Below are 20,920 nucleotides of genomic sequence, written 5' to 3'. Positions count from 1 at the left end.
AGAACAAACTGGTTTGTCCTGGAGAGGGAAAAGCCGAATGCTCCTTGGAGTCAAGGATTCTGAAGCTTCATCTGACATACTTTGGGCATGTTACAAGGATGGATTAGTCCTTGGAGAGGGACATCATGTTTGGGAGAGTGGAGGGACAGCGCAGGAGAGGAGGACCCTCGATGAGATGGATCAATTCTGTGATTGGGGTGGTGGGAATGAGTGTGTTTGAGACGGCAAGTTTGGCACAGGATAGAGCAGCATTTAGGGCTCTTGTACACAGGGTCGCTATGAGTCACAAGTGACTCAATGGCACATAGCAACAACAATATACGGCTTACAACAGATTTCTACTGAACATCTCCACTGTTAAGCAAAGAATTCAAAGTATAAGGGCCCCAGGTATCAAGGACTAGTGACTCCCATACCACCTCTCAGTGGAAAAAAAGACACAAACCGCTGCAAAGTTACAAATTTATTGGTGTGGAAATAAATACAAATATCTCCTTAAGAAATCCCTCTGGGACGCCTTGTACACATCAGATTCCTGACTTGACTCAGCCACTCTCACCCATGTCTCTGACCTTTCTCCACAGGTCAGAGGGAGCCCCACAGTGCTAGGTAAACTGAGTCACTGCTCCTCAAGGGACCCAGGAGACTTGATCATGTCTTTCTACCAACTCAAGTGTCCCCAGCGGCTGAGTCCTAACATTCAATTCACTCTGATCAAACGTTTCATATGAAAATCGCAGGTTAGCCAGAATGAAGGTCAAAAGGCAGTAGAGTAGTATGGGAACGCTGATGCCCAGCTCAGGTGTGGGGCCACCCCATGCCGTGACAGGAAGTTAGAGGGGCAGGGAAGAGGGGCAGCAGGAAGGGAAGGAAGGCTCTATGGGACTCTATTCTAACTTCCTTAGACCTTCTCAGCCACCCCTCCCCAGAGCAAACTGTTCTGTGAAGATACAGCAATGGGGTCAGGTCACGACACAGCCATTGAGTTCCAATGACATTCTAGTTGTCACAGGTGGGAAGCTGAATGGGAATCACATGGGATTCCTGAGAACTTGGAGCTGCTGAGTGACAACTTGACTGGCTCCATTATAACCGGAAGGAACACTTACATCTAGTAACCCCAGGATACCGCCTCTCACGCCCCTTCTTCCCTGCACACAGACCTCACGGCCTGGGCAGCTGACCGGAATGCTCTGCTCTGCTTGAGAATGCATCTCTCTATCTATGCACCCCTCTTCCCAGCAAACGAGCAGTCACTCAGGCATGTGTCAGGGTGGGAGGTGGGCGCTTGGGGAAAGAGACAGAGCGCAGAGCTACTGCTGGAAACCAGCCCGACTGCTCGCCAAGGCAGCAACCTGGTTGTACCGGTTTTGAAGGATGCCATTAAAGGATCCCAGAAGCACAGAATCATAGACTGAGGCACTAACATGTACAAATTCACAACCCCAAACTGTTTTCCAAACACGTTAGTGCCTCACCATGAATCCCATCCTTTCTCTCTTTTCCTGTTCTGATAAAAGCACGAGCTGCAGATTGCGGCTCTTCCCCTTCCCACATCCCAAAGTGGTTTCCTTCCAGAAACTGGTGGTTTGGTTGTTTTCTAGGTTGGAAAGGAAATGGAAAGTGGGTGGGTTGGCCTTCTGACCAAGTGTCTCTTTGAGCAGGACACCTGGGTGGGCCAAGATGGGTTTGGGATGAGTTTACAGCTAGGTTTCTTGCTTGGGGCAGCTCGGTTCTGAGGGAGGACGGGAAGGTGGCCATAGGCCACTGGTTAATGAAGCGAACTGCTGAGATGCTGGTTTCCCTTCCACCCATGCCCGCCTCAGAAAGCCTCGCCCCAAACCCATCTATGCTTGTCATCACCAGAGCTCACGCTTGGAAAATAAGCTTTGGATTAATGCCAAGTTATGTGCTGTGAGCAGGCAGGGGCTGGGAAGGGGCCGGGGGCAGGGGGCTGCTACAGATCTGAGTCCGGGTCGGGTGTGAGGCTGCCTAGCAGGACACCTCCATAGACTTGGGCCCCGCACTGTTCCTGGTGGTGGCGGAGCTGGGAGTGATGTCCAGGCGGGCACCTTCGCTGGTGTGCGAGCGGCTGCGAGAACCCTCGCTGGTGTGGGAGCGGCTGCGGGCACCATCCAGGGAGCTGACGCTGGACCCTGAGGCCGTGCGGGACCGCATCAAGCGGGTCATGCTGGCAGAGGGCACTGGAGAGAGAGAAAAACAGAGACTGATGGTTAGAAGTGGGAGACAGCGAGCGCTGGGCCAGGTCTCTGGTAGTGACCCACGATGCCCAACTGGCAGCATTCTGTTCTGATCCCACCGTTAATGGCTTCCGAGGTCCCTGTGACCATCCACAGAGGTGAGGAGACTTAAAATCACTCTGGAAGTGACTACAACACAGAGCCAGGTTGGAACCCCAATTCCATCATCCTCTGAATGTACTTCATTCGCATTATTCACGGCACCTGACAATCTGTGCAAAGGACTCAAGCCTTGAATGGAGCAGTTGTATGCCACACACCTGGCACCGATACGAGCCCAAACCCAAACCAGCTCTCTGCCAACCACCACCACCGTCTATACAGTAACTGCCAACACTGGCTGGGTGGGCTCTGGCCGCACGGTGCATCATGAATACATTGTGAGTTGCCTGAGGCTTGAACTGATGGCGCATAGGCAAAGGTCTACCTGGGCCTGGTCTACCACCTACTGTCAAGCTCTTGGCTCATGGGAGAAAGATGAAACAGTCCACACATGGAAAGACTTAGAGGCTTAGAACCTCTGGCAGGTGCGCCCTGACCTATAGGGCCACCATGATTTGAAATCAACCCAAAGGCGTGGTCTTTAGTGGCAGCTTTTGGTGACACAGTGGTTTACTGCTTGTCTGCTCACCAAAAGGTCTGCGGTTCAAACCCATCAGTCTCTCTAGATGGGTGGCAGTCTTTTCTGCAAAGACAAACAAGTCTTATAAACCCCAAGGGCGGTTGTACTCTACTGTAGGGCAACTGTGAGGGGTAACAGGTCTGTGGCAATGGATCAATGGGTCATCTCTGTGCTGGAGTCTTTGAAATTGTGATGCTTCCCCTGTCTCTCCTCATAACCTGTAGGGCACTTCAGACGATTCCTGGAAATAGAAGCATATTTGAGGGGAAAAGAAACAAACAAGGCCTGGCTTGCACTTCCGTTCTCCTCAGAATACACTTTCAAAGCAGAAATCCAAAACCACAGCAGGTCCAAGAGAAATGTGCAGCAATGCACGCCCCACAGGTCAGCAAGGCTAGACGCGGCTTTCTCCAGTTACTGCCTTGGCCAGCATGCTCAGCCCACCGAGAAAGTGCTAGAAGGGCAGGAGGCCCCCTGGAAACTGGGCTCTGTTGGAAGAGGGCACCTTGGGTCAAGGCTCCCTCTGGAAGCACAGAAGGTGGACATGTTCCCTCCCTGTGTGTCACAGTCACTGGAAATGAGGTGTCGCCAGGGCCATTCTGAAGACTGAATGTGGTTTAGCAAACATGCCAATCATGGGTTTTATTTTGTTTTTAAGTTACAGCAAATATTTTACTGAGATTATTTGCATTTTTCCTCTTCTACAAAAGAAAAATAACCTTTTTGTTGTGTATCGGTGAGTACTGACAGACTAAACTGGCTTTCCACTCAACCACTCATATTAACGGCTGATGACACACACGGCCAAGTCTACACCAAGCGGCACACTCCCCACTTCCTGGCCGAGTTTCACTCTTTCATTTGTCCCTCCTCCTAATTGCTGCCCACCTTCGGAGCTCTGTCCCTGGGCAAATCCTACCCTTTGGATTTTGTCTGGTTGTTCTAAGGAGAATCCTGGTGTTACTCACCACCTTACAAATCTGTCTTGAAGAAAGTGTAGCCAGAGTGTTCTCTAGGGGCAAATATGGTGAAATGTTGTCTCATTTACTGTATACGTTCAGAAGGAACCAGTCTTTAATAGAGACATTATGATAAGAAAGGTGGTGGGTTAGGAAGAGAGGAAGCTCCTCGATGCGGTGGATTGACACCTTGACTCCTACAATGGGCTTGAGCATGAGAGAAAGCACAAGAAAGGCACAGACTGGGGAAGATTCAGATCTGTGGCTGTGGGGTTCTGATGAGTCATCGTTGACTTGACGGCCCCAAGAACAACAGCAACAACATTAGTTCTCTGCATTAATCGTCTGACTCTCTTCCTTCTTCCTTGCTACAGACGGAGAGAGACCTTAGATGGCCACCCACTCATCACTATTTCAAATAAAGCAGAACAAACAAACAAAAACCCAAAGAGGGTGGAAGCTTAAAGCTTTCCAAGTTCAAATGGATGCAGAGATTATAATTGCAAGTAGTCGGCAGAAAGAACCACAACAGAGACGAACGTGCTGAACCAGCACTGACCGTGGCTGCCAGTCAACACTGAGGTCTGAATGTAGCTTTGTTTGTCCTAGGCATGGAACAGTATCTCTGAAAATAAAGCTAATAAAAAAACCCCAAAAAACAACAAATTCCAACACAATGCAAGAAGTAGCAAATTCATGAATTCCACTTACTCTTAGATGCTCACATCTGAAGATTAAGCTACATGATAAATCAAAACCAAATGCCAAATGCACTGCTGAACCGTCAAGCCTACTCCTAGCAACAAGTGGAACAGAGAATTGTCCACGAGGCTTTCTATTTATAATCTTTATGAGAGCAAATCACTCGGTGTTTCTCTTTCGGAAGCTCTGGGTTCAAACTGCCAACCTTTCAGCTCGCAGTCAAGTTCTTAGCCATTGGCATGAGGCTCTTAACATTGCCACAAAGGCTCCAATACCACGTAACATGTTTTCAATGTAGACAACTTGATCACTTTCTGAGAAATCGCACAGAGGCCCCCTCTCATCAGTTTACTCTCTGAAGCTATTCTCAACAGGTGGTCACGAGGATCAAGTGAGAGAAAAAAGGATTTACCAATAAGCCTTTATTGCCCCCCTCCCTACTGCCAGTATGACCACTAACAACTGCCATCACCACCACCCTCCTCGTCACCAACATCACCATCATCTTCATCATCTTCCTCATAACCACTGTAACCACCTTCGCCCCCTTCTTCCTCACCGCCATCATCATCACCATCATGACCTTCCTGTAACCACTACCATGACCACCATCTTCAACACCTCCTTCAGAGCCATCGTCACCATCATCATCATCCATTCCTCATCTTCATCGCCATCACTGTCTTCCTCATAATTACTATCACCAGCATCTTCCTCACTTCCTCACCTGCCGCAATCATCGTTACTACCTTCCTCATAACCATCTTTACCAATTTCTTCATAAACATCACCTTCACTTCCTTTCCTATAAACACTGTCATCACCACCATCGTCATCACCACCATCGTCATCACCTTTATTAATTTCAATGGAAATTTACAGAGACTTTGGCTTTTCATTCAGTCATTGTTGCACTTTTCTCCCCTCCCAACCCTCCCCCCAAGTACACTACCCTCTTGAAAAAGTAAAATTCTTTCATTGTTTTACAATCCCTCCCCCCAGGTCCACTCCACTATGCAGCCTTCGCTCTGGACTCTCGTCATGACAAAAATACCTAATCACATATCCCTTTTAAACAGTTTTCTCCCTCATCAGTTTCAAAGCAGTATACATTATTGAACCCATCTTTCTCAGTCTCTCCCCAACCCTGAGGTCAGTCCTGTTTTACAACAGTGGCACCATGCAGTATTTGTCCTTTTGTGACTCAGATATTTCACTCAGCATAATGTCCTCCAGAGTCACCCATTTTGAATAATATTGCATGAGTTTCTTGTTTTTCAATGCAGTGTAGTATTCCATTGTGTGACTCTATACCAAAGCTTCTCTATCCATTCGCTTGTTGATGGGCACTTAGGGTGTTTCCAACTCCATGCTATTGTGAACAAAGTCACGATAAACATGGGTATGCATATATCTGCTTGAATGTCAGTTAAGGTCTCTTTGGGGTATATTCGCAGTAATGGAATTGCTGGGTCAAATGGTATCTCTATTTGCAACTTTTTGAGAAAGCGCCAAACCGCCTTCCACAGTGGCTGCACCATTTTACACTCCCACCAACAGTGAATAAGGGTTCTAGTTTCTCCACAACCTCGCCAGCATTTGTTGCTTGCTGTTCTGTTAAATTTTGCTATTCTGACTGGGGTGAGATGCTATCTCATAGTTGTTTTGATTTGCATCTCTCTTAGAGCTAGGGATTTTGAACATTTCTTCATGTGCTTGTTAGCCATCTGAATGTCTTCTCTTCATATCCTGTGTCCATTCTTCTGTTGGATTATTTACCTTTATCTTATTGTGATGCTCAAGTATTTTATAAATTCCAGATACAAGTCCCTTAACTGGCATGTCATTACCAAATACTTTTTCCCAGTGTTTTTGCCCTGTTGGAGAAGTTTTTGGGTGTGCATAGGGATTTGATTCTTCTATTCCCATTCATCTATTTTATCTTCTCCTGGCTGTAGTCATCACCTTCTTCATAACCATTTTCTTCACTCTTCACAATCGTAATCACCATCGTCATCTTCCTCACCTTCCTCATAACCACCATCGTCATCACTGTCTTCCTCACCTTCCTCATAACCATCTCCACCACCACTATCTTCACCACCTTCCTCCTGATTGTCACCGTCACCACTATCTCCTCATAGGCGCTTCAGAAGCATGTAATCAAACTTAAAAAAATATGTCAACTGTTTCATTGCCTCTTTGTTGATTTCTAAACCTAGGAGGGCTTAACCTACGTGAGGGCGCCATACCTCTGCTCATCAACAGAGACTACAGGAACCATGATGGGGAAAAGAGTCCAGAACCGCTAGCTTGGTGCCCATATAACACTATATGTTATATAGTTAGACTATTTATAGGTATATATTTAGACTATATGTCTAAATGTTCTTCCCCTGCCCCACCCACTTTACAAAGAGCTGGAGTCCATCAGGCCAAATATTCATCCAAATCTGACTCAAAGTTGCCCCATAAGCCTGTGACCTGACCCAAGCTGGTCAGTGTGGTACTTACTGTAGCCCATGCCCTGTACAAAGTACTTGAAGGCCTCAGCAAGCTTGGCCGGCTGCAAGAAGAAAGAAGGAGAGGTTCTGTTAGTCTCAGACCACCAACTGGAGGCCCAGGTCACCAACACCCACATGGAGCCCCGCCTGCGGTCACTCATGTGGACCCCTGGACCTGTGCCCTCTAGTAGCATCTATGCCATGGGGATTACTGGAGGCTCAAGTCAACTGCTTCTACAGCAGTAACCTGTCCACAAACTGTCACCGGATGTCATGGTGACTGAGGGCGGGCACACAGGAGGACTGGTGGAGAAGGGACAGCCTGGCTGGGGAGTGGCTGAGGTACTGAAGCCCCCAGCACGACTCACCTGGGAGATCTGAGGGAGACCCCCACAGTCCGCCATCTACAAGAGAGAGAGAGAGCAAAGAATGATGAGGGTGAGCAGTGAATGGGACACCCCAGGGAAAGGCAATGCCCATTGCTCCCCATACCTTGAGAAGAGTGGTCTTTGTGGGGTCCAGTTTAGAGTTGCATTCCACCTGTTTAAGAGAGAGAGGAAAAGCATATAAATGTTCTACCCAGAGCAAAGGTTACTTACTAGCTTTCTTCCTGCACTCGGCCATTATCACCTTCTGTGCGTACAGAAGAAAGCATGTGGGAATCAAACGAGTACGGGTTTCAATCCCAGCTCTGAGAGCCGGACAATGGATAAGGATGACAGAAGAACTGATGCCTTTGAGCTGGGGTGCTGGAGAAGAGTACTGACCATCCCATGACTGACTACAGAACAAACGTACATGTTCTGGAGAAAGTATACCATCCACAGAGCTTCTTGATGGCAAAGATGACCAAGTGTCGTCTCATGTACCTTGGGCATTTTGTTAGGAGGGGCTGTTCCTAGAGACATGCTTGGAAAGGTGAATGGTTATTGCGAGAGAGGAAGACCCTCAACAAGATGGATTGACACGGTGACTGCTGTAACGGACTTGAATATGTCAGAATGAGGACAGCAGCGGATAGGACAGGGTTCAGGTCTGTCGATCACAGGGTCACTTTGAGTCATACTCAACGGCATCCAAACAACAAGTTAGGGTTAGCTCTGTGTTCTCAGACAACTTCCTGATTAGAGTCTCCATTTCCTCACTAAGAACGTGTGGATTTTGTCTTTTCCAAAGAGTTGTTCTAAAGATTATCGGAAAGGTAGAATATGCTCCGGAGTTGTCAGTTAACTGAATAACCTTGGCCAACCATATACTGCATATGATTTACAGGTTCAGTACCCTGATTCCAGCAACTCTTCTTCCTATGAAATCACACCCATCAAACTGTCTTTAGATACTTGGGTGTGCCGGACACAAGCTTTGGAATTTTTAATTGCATCTACGCTGGTGGAAGTTGTTGTGTATTGTAGCGTCAGAATGGATCCACAGTTGACCTTCCAGTGGGGTCTCAGAGGCAGTTAATTACACGCGAGGAGATTGCTCATCCTTCTCCCACGGAGCAGCTGGTGGCCTTGAACTGTGTGCCTTCGGGATTAAAGTACAGCTTCTTGTCACTGGGCCACCACCAGTAAGGAAGGCCAAAGCAGAATGAATGCTTTTGAACTGTTGTGTTGGAGAACAGTATCAAGTATAACATATGACGGACTTCCAAAAAAGCAGACAAATCTGTCTTGGAGGGATCCTAGCCAGGGTATATCTTCGAGGCAAGGAGGGTGACCATCTACTTTGGCCATGTCAGGTGGGGCCAGTCCTTGGACAAAGATATCATGCTGAGAAGGTTAGAGATTATTGGAAAAAGAAGACTCTTGACGAGAAGGACGGAGGAGGGGCCCAGGCACTGTGTGGTGGTTCAGAACTGGGCAGGCCGCCTTCTGTTGTACAGAGAGCCTAGGAGTTGGAACCGTCTCAATGACGAACCAGCTAGCTTCTCTCTTCACCTTGCTAATGGCTCTTAAACACGGCACCCAGAATGGAATGGAATACTCCTGTGCAATCCACCACGCTCAGAGGACCTACTGAGAACTGTCAGCCCCTTGCTGCATCCTTCATGACGATGACCGCTGGGTCACCCTATGGTTCACTAAGAAAGCCCACAGCGTAATAAACATCTGTAAATCCGCCCATCTAAGCCCTCTGGCGACCAACAGCCCTCAGTCTCTATCTCCCTGCTGGGGACACGGGAAGTGAAGAGTCTTCCTCTGGCTCCAGGTGAGGCTTAGGGGGGAAGTGGAGCAGAAAGCCTTGCCTAAGCCCCACTCCCCAGGAGCCTCTGCTCCCCTATCAGAGAACAGACACCAGCTGGAACTTAAAGCCCCGTCTGAGCCCTGAGCACAAGGAGACCCTGTAGGCCCAGAAGCCATGTGTCAAACAGTCATAGAAACAAGCCAGGGAGGGGCAGGCTGGTGGCAAGAGGCCTGGGAGAGGAGACAGGGCACCCGTTGCCAAGCAACCAGGCCTGACAGTCACAACGGAAGGAAACTGGTGGCTGGGACCGGTGCCCAAAGACCGATGTGACATTTCAAAGATGTCACCTGCCCTGGTGGGGGCTAGAGGACAGGGACAGCATAGAGAGTCAACCAGAACTTGGTTCTCAGGGGGCACATCGCCCAGTTCAGGGACACCTAGCTCTGCTCACTGCCCACTTCCACCTCCACCCCAGCCACGCTCTCTCGCTGCCCCAGACAAACAGGATAGGCAGGGCCAGCTGTAGGCAAAAACAGCAGTCCTTGACATTTTTATTTTCTTCACTCTGTGCTCCTTGGAACAATCTGTCACAAGAGACTAAAAGGGCAGCACGTGCCCCAAACAGAGCTGAGAAGGCACGAAAGTCCAAGAAAGTAGACTGAACAGAGATGGAGAACCCCTGGGGAGGGAGGATGAGCGCTGTCACATTGACAGACTGCAACCAACGTCCCGAAACAGAACGCGTAGAAATCGTTGAGTGGAGAACTAATGTGCTTTGCAAACTTCCACCCCGACCACAGTAGAATGTACAAGCAGTAGAAAAGGTAACATCTGGAGGGACATCTGGCTTAAGGAGGACCAGTGAAGGTCTCTTTTTATTCCTACCCAAATGGAAGCATTTGGAGTAGGCCTCAGAATTCTTAAGTGTTAACCTAAATAGACAAGACAGTCCCAGCCATCACTGATTGTGTGGTCACTGCCTTGTCTCATTACACCCTCCACAAATGGTAAACCCGTTTTCAGAACAGGAAGCCAATGATCAGAGAAGCCGAGAGTCTTGGCTGTGGTCAAGGGCACAGGCAGAGTGGAAACTGTCTAAGATCCCCAAACTCATACGTCCTTTCTTCTCCAAAAATTACCCCCAAATACCAGAACATCTCACAGCATCTTCCCTCCCCCTCTTATCTATGAAATTTGTTCTCCAGATTTCTAGGAGCTTCCAAGCCACACCAACTTGCAGTGCACACAAGAGAAAACAGGACAGAGTGGGAGGAAACCATGGGGCAGCGGGTCCTTAGCAGACATGCTGTCATCTCCACCTACCACAGCGTCCACGGCAGGAGAGTTGTCCCCAACCACCAGGAGGGCAGGGCACCTGGAGGAAGGAGAGAAGGGTGGGGAGTTAGCACACGGCTCGCTGCACGACTCTCACACTCTACCCGATCGACCATGCTGGGGACAGGATTTAAAAAATAAATAAAATCCAGGTGAAGAAATGCGTAATTCATGCCAAAGTGAAAATGGTTACCCACCCTTTACCCCAAGAGCAAAGCAGAGAACGGAGAGAGGAGGACAGGAAGAGAGCAAAGGACACTAGAGAAACCAGAAATCATAGTTAATTCTTCAGTGCATTTCTTCCCCCAGATGCTCTTTATTGTAAAGCCCCACTCTCTCCACAGAAGGAAGAGCAGGACTTGGCTTGTAACCACGACAAGAACAGCATGGCAGGCAACGGACAGGGCATGGAGGCAGGTTTAGGGCGGACTTGAGGAACAGTGAAAACGCCCAGCGGTGAGGGGCTGAATCACAGATTTACAGAGCATCTCAGGGTGGGGCCTGGGACTCAGTGCTCTCTAGATTCAGTGAGGGGAAGTCTAACGCAGCAGCTGGTGGGGGTAAAGGAGATCAAGGGTCTCGGCCAGGAAGGGGCTCCCTGGGAATTAAGGTGAGGAGGCCCTGCGGACCACACCCCTCAGTCCCTGGGATAATACGTGTGGTCCTCACTGGCTCGAGCTTCCCACGGATGTGGCATGCCCACCACACTCGGGCAGGAGGCTCTGCTACCTGGATGGGGACAGCTTGACTGCAGGGAGGGGCTGCTGTACTCACTGTAGGGTGACGGTGTGGACTCCCGCCATGGGCCGCTCGATCTCCAGGTCCCGACGGCTACAGCAATACAGCAAGAGGAGGAAGCACTGTTAGCATCAGACGACTCGCCCCTGGAGCAGATCCCCATCTCGGACGAGAGGACCTGCCACTGGTCAGCCTGCACAAGGGCTCGGGCTGCTCCCCAACACCCCAGCCTCCTGGCATCCACAAAAGTGGTTGCAGGGACAGCAGCTTCACTGTCCCCTAACTGGTGCAGCTCCCTCAGTGGCCCCAGTTTCTATTTCTATCTGCTTTCCTTCACTCCACCCCAAATTATCCACCCACCCAACCTGGCTTTACAGTCCAAACTTGGTCATTTCACTCTTGTTTCAAACCTTCTGGGCTGTCACTTTGCACCGTGCGGTGATTCCGAGCCCGAGCCGCACCCAGCTCATCCCCTGCAGGCCCTACACCCCTCGGCCACCTGCCCGTTCACCATCCAGAGTCAGAGAGGCTGGATCCAGACAGCACCCCACCATCTAGGAGCTTGTGTGACTTGGGGTAGAATGTGAACTTCTCTGTGCCTCAACCTCCCCAGCAGGGAACAATCACAGCACCGTCATAAAAAGGGTCAGGGGGGCATCGCTGGGTCCACCCGCTCTGTGAGGACTAGGGGTATGCAGGCTTCGGGGTGGTGGGCCTATGTCTCCCCCACAGCCGCCCAAGACTGCCTCACCCCCAATTCAGCCTGATGGGCAGCTGAGCCGCCAGGCCTCGGTTCTACAGTTACTACAGAGACTGCTCGACGCGAGTCGTCGTCTCTCACACTAAGAAGCGAGACCTGCACAGAATGCTGACGGGCCTCATGAAGAGAGAGCTGACTGCTGTGGACGCATCTCCGACTCACAGTGACCCTCAGGACAGGGCAGGGCTCCATGGAAGGAGATGATGGGCACTGTGGCATAGTGCGTTATGTGTCAGCCTGCTAACAGAAAGGCCGGCAGTTCAAATCTACCAGCCACTCCAGGACGGAAAGGTCCTGTAAAGATTTATAGCCTCGGCACCCTGGTGGAGGGGTGCTGCGAGTAGGAATCCACTGGACACATCGGGTGTTGGTGACGTGCAGTGGCAGACCGTCTTGACTGTCCCATGAAGTACAGCTGATGGTTTTGAACTGCCAACCTTTTGGTTCACAGCCAACTACTTTTAACCACTGTGCTGTCAGAACCACTCTTCATCAAGTGAAGATACTGTTATTTGAGGGGAAACTAACTCACTGAGTCTCCTGTCTTGATGGAGTAATTCTTCCACGAGGAGGCTGAGTGAGCCATGGAAGATTTCAAAGCCCACCGCTGCCAGCAGTGGGGCTGACCTGCCCAGTCCCCTGAACGAGCATCACACAAGGACTGAGTTATTGTTGGGAGGGCTACATCTTTGCCAAAAGACTGTGTTAAGGTCTTGATCTCCCCTAGTATGCTCACACCACTTCCTGGAAGGCTTCCAGGATTACCTCTATTATCCCAGAATGCTTTGTTGCTCTGGTCCCTCTCCAAGTGACATCTGGCTTGTCACTATTGTCTGCACTGTGCAAACACACTTACCTCTCAGCCCCTCAAGGGTGTGACTATGTCCACTTGTGCTTGTGTCCCTAGAGCTTAGCTCCTTGCACGTGATCAGAACCCAAGCCCAGGACGTTCAGGCAACCCTGTCCCTTTACAGTTGACCCTTGAACAAGGCAGAGTTTAGGGCACTGACCCTGAACCCCATTTACAATTGGAAATTCTCCTAATCACCTTTTAGGGTGATAGAGATTTACTGGGAGGAACCATTCAGCAGAGATAATTAGCATCTTAGGATCTTTTTAAAGGAAATTTGTGACACTTGAGCTCAAAGCTATAGCAACAGAGGGAAAAATCCCTGAAAAAGTGGGGTCGTGGAGTTCTCATTCATGTTGTTCAAGGGCCTGCTGTCACTTATTTCTCTCCACCCGAAGCGTTCCTGCTTTGCTAAGTTTCTAACCGTCTTCTCCCTGCCCCGTGTTCCTGGCGCCTCAGGAGCCTGCACGTGGCCGTCCTGTGGCTGCGGGCACCCCGTACCTGTTGTAGGCGTTGATGAACAGATGCAGGTTGGTGGGGTTCATGTTGTTGACCACGTGGTGGCGGTAGGTGTGGACCACCTCCACGTTATTATGCATTTCCTCCTGCGGCAAGAGAGGGGAGCTTTCACTGAGGTTGTCACCTGGGCTGGTCACAGCATCCCACATCTGCTGACCACCCAGGAGAGAAGTGAAGGTGAGAATGCCTCGCTTACAGGCCCCTGCGTGCAGCAGGTCAGCTCCAGGATGGGAAGGTGGGGAGGTGCACAAGGTTCTGGGCAGCTGGGTGAGAAGGTGCACCTGGGAGGACTCATGCTTAATGCATCTGGTTTGCAGTTGGTCTGCTGGGATCTAGATAGAACCTGGGGTCTCACTGGTTCTTTCCTGGACAAGTCCCTTAGCCCTGTGACCCTTAAGGCCCCCAAAAGTAGAGGGGGTACACTAAGAGAGCTTCAGCTAAAAAAATTGTAACTATAACAACTGTTGGTGAGAATGTGGGGAAACTGGAACCCTCATTCATTTCTGGTGGGACTGGAAAGTGACACAGCTCCTGGGGAAAAGAGTTTAACATAGAACTACCTTATAATCGTCAATGACTTCGTTTTACTTTGATAAACAATCAGCATCAATGGCAGTTGCAGCCAAGAAAACAAGAGACATGTTGTATTGGGAATATCTGCTGTCAAGGCTCTCTCCAAAATGTTAAAAAGCAAAGATGTCAGTTTAAAGGCTAAGGTGCACCTGTTCTTATTCATGGTCTTTCCAATTATTTAATATGTATCTGAAAGTTGGACAATGAATAAGGATAACAGGACGAGTCAAGGCCTTTAAAGTGTGGTGTTGGAGAAGAGTACTCAGTATCTCATGATGTGTCAAAATTTTAGGGCATTATGTTTATCATAAGAGAACGGAATGCAGGTTGCAGAGTGGATAATATTTGGGGTGGGAGTGGGGTTGGGGTGTGTGCGGGGGGATATTGTGTACCAATGAAGGAGTTTTTCTTTTGCTTTTCAAGGAGAGGAGCGAACAGGGGGTGGGACTGGGGTGGGCGGGGAGAAAAGTGCAACAATGAATAATAAATGGAATTCCAAAATTTCTGTAGATGCCCATTGAAATAAAAAAAAAATTTTAAAAAAGAGTAATTAAATCTGTCTTGGAGGAAATATAACCAGAGTCCTTTATAAAGGCAAGGAATGGTGAGACTTCATCTCATACTTTGGGCATGTTGTCAGGAGGGCACAGTCCTTGGAGAAGGACATCAAGCTGGGAAAGATTTACGGTCAGAGACAGAGAGGCAGACCTTCAACAAGATGGCCTGACACAGCAATGGGCTCAAGCGTGTCAGGATGATGAGGACAGCACAGAATAGGGCAGGGCTCAGACCTGTTGTCCACAGGGTCACTATGAGTTATAGTTGACTCAATGGCACCAAACAACAACAACCACCTTATAATGCAGCATTTTCAGATGAGTCAATTCTGTTGCGTCAGTTCTGACTCACGTGGCCTCTGGAGGTCAGAGCAGAAGTGCCCTACAGAGTCTCCCAGGCTGTGAAGCTCTCTGCTCTGCTTTCTTTTGAAGTTGCACGGGTCTCACAAACAGGCCCTGAGTTTGCTCTGTGATTCCTGTGAGTCTCATTTGCAAACCAGCAGACGCTGGGCATCACTGGTGATCTGATGTGCTCTGTGGGCCCGGAGCAGAGGACACTGAGAGGCTGTGTCAAGCCCAGGCTGTTTGCCATCACCATCTATGGTCATTCCAGCAAAAGAGGCCGGTGGGTTCTTGAAATCAGGCTTGGGCTAGGGCTGCAGATCCAAGAACTACCTCAGACACTTGGGGCACTGGTAGACATGGTCGCTGACCACCAATTTCCAAGGACTGGGGGTCCAGTCAGGCAGATCCCCCTGCCATACTGGACCTCTCCTCAGGGACACAGAGGCTGGATGGCCCTACTGGTGTCAGATGACACACTCAGGGTGGGGTAAACTAATCATAAGCTCTGGAGAGAAGAGCAAATGGGGAAGGAGGAGCAAACCCAGCTGGCCAGCAGTCACTCCCAGCTGGAAGACCAGCTACTGCAGACCCACCACCACAGGGCGTCGTCTGACGGCAGGAGAGGGGCAGGCTTAGAGCCCACATACAACAGAGCAGGTCAGCCATGAGCTTGGCACCGAAGGAGCGGCCACACCTTTCCCGGGGTCAGAACCCACAGCACACCCTCCCGGCTGTTGGGGCCCTGGTCAGATGACCACATGGCAGGCTTCATGCTCACCTTCCCGAAGAGATGGGCCACCACCATGTCCGGCAGAGCCTGGGTCCATCCGGAGATCTAGGGGGTGACAGGGGTGGTCACAAGTGTTAACAGGAGCAAGACGAGCACAAAACAACCCCATTGCCGGAGGGGCAGAGTGGCCTGGTCCCCACTTTCACATACTGAATTGAGACTCAAAGAGCCCCCCCGCGGCCAGGGCTCCACAGGAGGCTCCCCACACCCCAGAGGCCTCACCCATCTCCACTGACCACACAGAGAGCTCCCGGTCTGCACACAGCATCTGTGCAGACCCCAGCAACCCCTTCACATCACCCTCAGGCTTTTCTCCCCTAAACCCATTTCCTCTCTGTGAATGTGCTGTGGTCATGTAAGATGCTTCCGCTGACCAAGACTTCCCCTCCACCTCTCCCGGAGATAGTACCCAGTATACAGCAGGGGCACCATAAATGCCAAGTATACAGCAGGAGCTCCATAAATAGCAAGTAGACATCAGGCACTCCATAAACGCCTGATATAAAGTCCGGTGTGCAGCAAGGACTGCATAAACTCTAGGTGCACAGCTTAAACACCCAAAATGTACTACTATCAAGCCAAGCCATCGGGTCACCAAGGCTGTGGGTCTTTGTGTGAGGAGACCGCCCACCTTCCTCCTGCAAAACCACTGGACGGTTTGAACAACCAACCTCTGAGTTAGCACTGTACTACCAGGGCCCCTTAGGTATACAACAGGAGTTCCATAACTGCTGGGTATCCAGCTGGAGCTCCATAAATGTGTACCAACTGACTTCAGCACAGGGCAGGGACGGGTGGGAGAGAGGTGCCCCTGATCTGGGAGTACTTGCTGGTCCCTGACTGCCACACCTTGGCCCAGTGATTCTGGGCATTTGCAGAGTCTCTGGATCTCAGACAGCTCATCTCTTCCGAGGACTTCAGAGTTCCCAGAGTTGGCCTCCCATGCCCAGTGTCCTGGCCCTGTGGCCCTTTAAATAAGTTGTCTCTACAGCAATCTCCTCCCATGTGATTAACTGCCTCTGAAAACTCACAGCAAGATCCTGACTCGACAGCAAGCAACAATCCCAAGACAGGGTTAAAAGAAAAGATACGGTGTGGACATGAGACCCCACAAGCACTCCTCAGGGTCCACTTGAGTCAGTGGTCAGTATCCCCGGCCCTCACTCTGGCAAAGGACAGCTCTGAGGGAGCCAGCGTCACTGCCTTTTCCCGGAAAACGCAAGCCCCAAGCCAGCAAGCCAGCGAGTGTGCCCTGCTGTCCTGCAGTTCTGGGGCCTCAGGAAGAAATGCAAGATCAGAGTGACCAGGACCAGACAGGGTGGGACAAGGGTGTAACCCCATCAAGCCTTCCTCAGTCCTGCCCCTTCCAGTCACCCCAAACTTGGCAAAAACACTCCTTGAGAATGAGAAGTCAGGAGCAGCTTGAAAAGCTTTGTTCTATTTCCATTGGAATGGTTCCCCCTCCTTCTGGCAAATCCTGGGGCCTTTATGAAAAAATGATTATGTCTTTTAAGAAGATAAACAAGGCGCCCAGGACACCAGCCAGAGCCGAGCATCCCCAGATCACCCGGGCCCTTCTCCACCATCTCCGACCAGGAGCTGTGAGCAGGTGCTTCTGATCGACCTCAGCAGCCCCGGCCCAGCAGGGTGTGCAGTGTGTGGTGGGAGCGTCTCCTGCCCAGCACAGGAGCCCACGGGCACAGCACGGAGGGGACCCTCAGCAGCCGTGGGCTCCGGGAGACGCATTGCAGCCCCCCTTCTCCTAGTGCCGCGCTCACCTGGGAGACCACCTGTAACCACTGTGACCCTCGCATGAATCCATCCCACCCCTCCGCCCCTATAAAAATGGAGCCAGCTCCTGTAGATACAGGGAACTCTGGAGGTGCAGTGTGTTGGTGCTGCACTGCTAATCAAAAGGCTGATTCGGTGGTTCGAATCCATCAGCTCTTTGGGAGAAAGTTGAACAGTCCCTCCCTGTTATGATTTACAGAAACCCAACAGAGGGTCGCTGAGTCAGAACCGACCCCACAGCAGTGAGAGAATGTGAGTGGCTGAGGCAGACAGCCCAGTGCGGGGTGGGACAGCATCCCCAACCCCAACCTAACCTTTCAATGAACAGCCAAGAAAGTGACCCTAACCCTAACCCTAACCCTGACACTATCCTGTGTCACAAAGGAGCAATCGGTTAATGTGTGTCCGTGTGTGCTCCATCCCTCATACATGGATACCGAGAACAGAGTCTACTTACTGCTCTGCTCATCTAGATAATCTTTTGCATTTGGGGCAAAGCTTGTGTACACTAAGTATCCAACAAACACTACTAACCCAAGTTCTGTTTACAAAAGCTGGCTCAGGGACATCTCTGACTTAGTTGTCACTAAAAGCCAAGCCAAATCCACAGCCATCAAGTCAATTCCAGCTCCCAGTGACCCTACAGGACAGAGCAGAGCTACCCCAGGACCTCCATGGCTTTGGCGAGGAAGCAGGGAGTGGCGCTGCTAAACCGAAGACCGTGACTTCGGCAGTTCGAATCCACCAGCTGCTCCACTGCAGACTCCTCCTGTGTGACTTACAGCCTCCGGAAACCCAGTGCTGATTCACGGCGGTGAGCTAAGTGGACACACTGAGTGATTATAGATGCAGCCTGCCCTGTCTTTCTCCTGCAGAGCGACTGGTGAATCCAAACCTCCAACCTTTCTGTTGGTGGGTGGATGCTGTAATCATTGCACCACGAGGATTCCCTCCTGGAGATCACACAAACCCACCACTGCATCTGACCCATAGCGACCCTTCATCAGTTTCTGAGGCAAAGAATCATTACAGGAGGAAAGGGCCTGGCTTCCTCTCCTGCAGAGCTGCTGGTGAACCCAAAGCACACGATTAGCAAGCAGCACAGCTCACAATGAGCTCCCCTCAGATGTCACGGTCCTTCGTGAATATTCTCACTGGACAACAGCTGAGAAACTGTTTGCTCTTCTCAGCGAAGCAGAAGAAAACCAGCTTTACTTGCTGGGGTCAAGGGAGGTCTCATAACTGCTCAGCTCCCCAAGACAAAGAACTGTCAGTGTCCCCCAGGGCAGCTGCCCACCAGGCGAGGTCCCCACCACCCTCAGCCTCACCTTGGAGGCTGCCCAGTCCATCCAGCCTTCCGCACAGGGGTTCACGTTGATGAGGACCAGCCCCTCCACCATCTCGGGGTTGTTGAGCTGCAAGGTAAGACGGGAGGTGAGCAGGAGTCCTCTGTCTCGAGTCCTGCTGGTTTTAGACATCAGACCAAACTCAGGAGATGACCCTGGCTACTGTGACCTGAAGAGTTACTACAAAGCAGCAGAAGATTCTGGAACATGAAGACAGTTCACCGCAGACTAGAGTGAGTTGAGCAGAAGAGCAGACCTCCCTCTTGTGTTTTAGTAATAGGAAGCAGCAGCACTCCACGTGTTTACACACACACACACATGCGCGCACACACACACACACACACACTCACACACTGTGCAGACCACACACCACAAGGATGTCAGTATTCTGCGATGAATGGAAGGATGGGTAGTAGCTTTTACATTTTGTGATTTTTTTTTATGTTTCTCCAAATTTCATGTTTAATCTTGAGTCCATTTTGCTATTTAAAATGTCATTTTAAAATAACTCACAGCAAATCGAGTCAGGATGTAGGCGCCTGCTCCAGTGCCCATGCCGATGACGCTGTTCAGCCTGGAAGCAGAAGTCAGATCATGGGACGGCAGGAAGGAGTAATGTCCGTGACACCCTCCTCCTCCGATCTCCAAGGAGCCGCGTCTCCATCCAGGTCTGCCCAGGCCTCCCTGGGGATGGCTGGGCAGTGGACTGAGCAGGGCCATGCTGCATGGCCTGCAGGGGCTTGAGCTGCATCATGTTCTGGATGGAGACCATAACCTTGAAGAGGCATGCCCCTTCTGCCTGTCTCCCCTCCGGGCTGCCACCAAGGGCTCAACAAACCATCTAAAGTTCATGGGAAGGCCCTTTGCAGTGTCTTCCTGACTCAATCCTGGATTCTTAGACTTGGAAGACATTGGAGAGGAGCCATGAGGCATTCTCACCCTCCTTGAGGACCAACTCACTGGAGGAATGAGGGCAGGGAGCAGAAGGCAGGACACGGGGGACCCTCATCTGGAATATTCCACTGGAATGGGAGGGGAAGCAGGAACCGGGCAGGAATAAAAGAGGGGGTGGATGGAGGTCACCAGGTGACATTTTCTCCAAGGGGAGCTGATGTCACAGAAGCAGACAGCAGCAAGGGGACAGATAAGAATGGAGCTCAGACCCCCAGTGCCCCTGCTCATGGCCCTAACCCCTAAACTCTGATCTATACTAAGACAGAGGACATATTGCTAAAGGCCAGCAGAGCCTTCTCTGCTCCTGTGCAGGGGAGCAGGTGTCCTACTTATCCAACAATGGGGGAGTCAGCCTTCGGTCTTACCCGGTGATGGGGGAGACATCCCTCACTGTTACCCAGTGGAAGAGGGGCGTCATGCCTCACTCTAACCTTACGGGGAATCATCCTTCCCTCTAACCCTTCTGGAAGGATCATCCATCATTCTTCTTACCCAAACTGGTGGAGGACACCAGGAAGCATTTCAGCCAGCTGGTCCATGGACGGGTACATGTACCTGGGGAAGGTGTGGAGACACAGTTAGCACAAGTCCATTCTGTGGCAGAAATGGACAGGCTGGACAGAAATGGACCAAAAGTCAGAGATTCATGCACCTTTTCACCCCCCTCCCTGGGGTCCAGTCTCCCTTTCAATCCTCCCTCAGACCGCACAGCACACTGCCGCTGGGCACACACAACCTGACCCCTCTCGAATTCTCCCATTATTACTTAAAGGGACCACTGACCGACTGAAGTTTCTAGATAGTGCAGACAATTAATGTGCTCATCTGCTAACCAAAAGGTCAAAGGTTCCAGGTCACCCAGAGGAACCTCAGAAAAAAACGCCTGGCAAGCTACTTCTGAAAAATCAAGCACTGAAAGTCCTGTGGATTTGATGGGCTGGATGGAAACTGATTGGCCACACACAATGAAAGGAGAGCCCCATCAACAAACGAATGGATAGAGAAGCTGTGGTATATTCACACAATGGAATACTAAGCTGCATTGAAAAACAAGGAACTCATGCAATATTATTCAAAATGGGTGACTCTGGAGGACATTATGCTGAGTGAAGTATCTCAGTTACAAA

The 20,920-nt window shown here is 50.5% G+C and overlaps 1 protein-coding gene across 1 annotated transcript in view; it reads right to left on the bottom strand.

Moving 5' to 3' along the window:
- Window positions 1-1,992: 1,992 nt before the first annotated feature.
- NDRG1 (N-myc downstream regulated 1) overlaps window positions 1,993-20,920 on the bottom strand; it is a 40,437-nt gene continuing 21,509 nt past the window's right edge. Inside the window, exons 5-15 of the mRNA XM_006879272.1 lie at window positions 20,286-20,348; window positions 19,353-19,413; window positions 18,822-18,908; window positions 15,691-15,747; window positions 13,420-13,523; window positions 11,345-11,401; window positions 10,559-10,610; window positions 7,541-7,588; window positions 7,417-7,452; window positions 7,059-7,110; window positions 1,993-2,204 (exon numbers count right to left, since the gene is read on the bottom strand). Of these exons, the coding sequence (XP_006879334.1) occupies window positions 1,993-2,204; window positions 7,059-7,110; window positions 7,417-7,452; window positions 7,541-7,588; window positions 10,559-10,610; window positions 11,345-11,401; window positions 13,420-13,523; window positions 15,691-15,747; window positions 18,822-18,908; window positions 19,353-19,413; window positions 20,286-20,348 (829 nt within the window). The remainder of the gene's footprint in view (window positions 2,205-7,058; window positions 7,111-7,416; window positions 7,453-7,540; window positions 7,589-10,558; window positions 10,611-11,344; window positions 11,402-13,419; window positions 13,524-15,690; window positions 15,748-18,821; window positions 18,909-19,352; window positions 19,414-20,285; window positions 20,349-20,920) is intronic.

The sequence above is a fragment of the Elephantulus edwardii genome, unplaced genomic scaffold (genome assembly GCF_000299155.1).
Source record: "Elephantulus edwardii isolate Elephantulus edwardi_28Jun2011 unplaced genomic scaffold, EleEdw1.0 scaffold00003, whole genome shotgun sequence".
Classification (NCBI taxonomy): Eukaryota; Metazoa; Chordata; class Mammalia; order Macroscelidea; family Macroscelididae; genus Elephantulus; species Elephantulus edwardii.
This window is presented reverse-complemented; position numbering and strand designations above follow the sequence as displayed.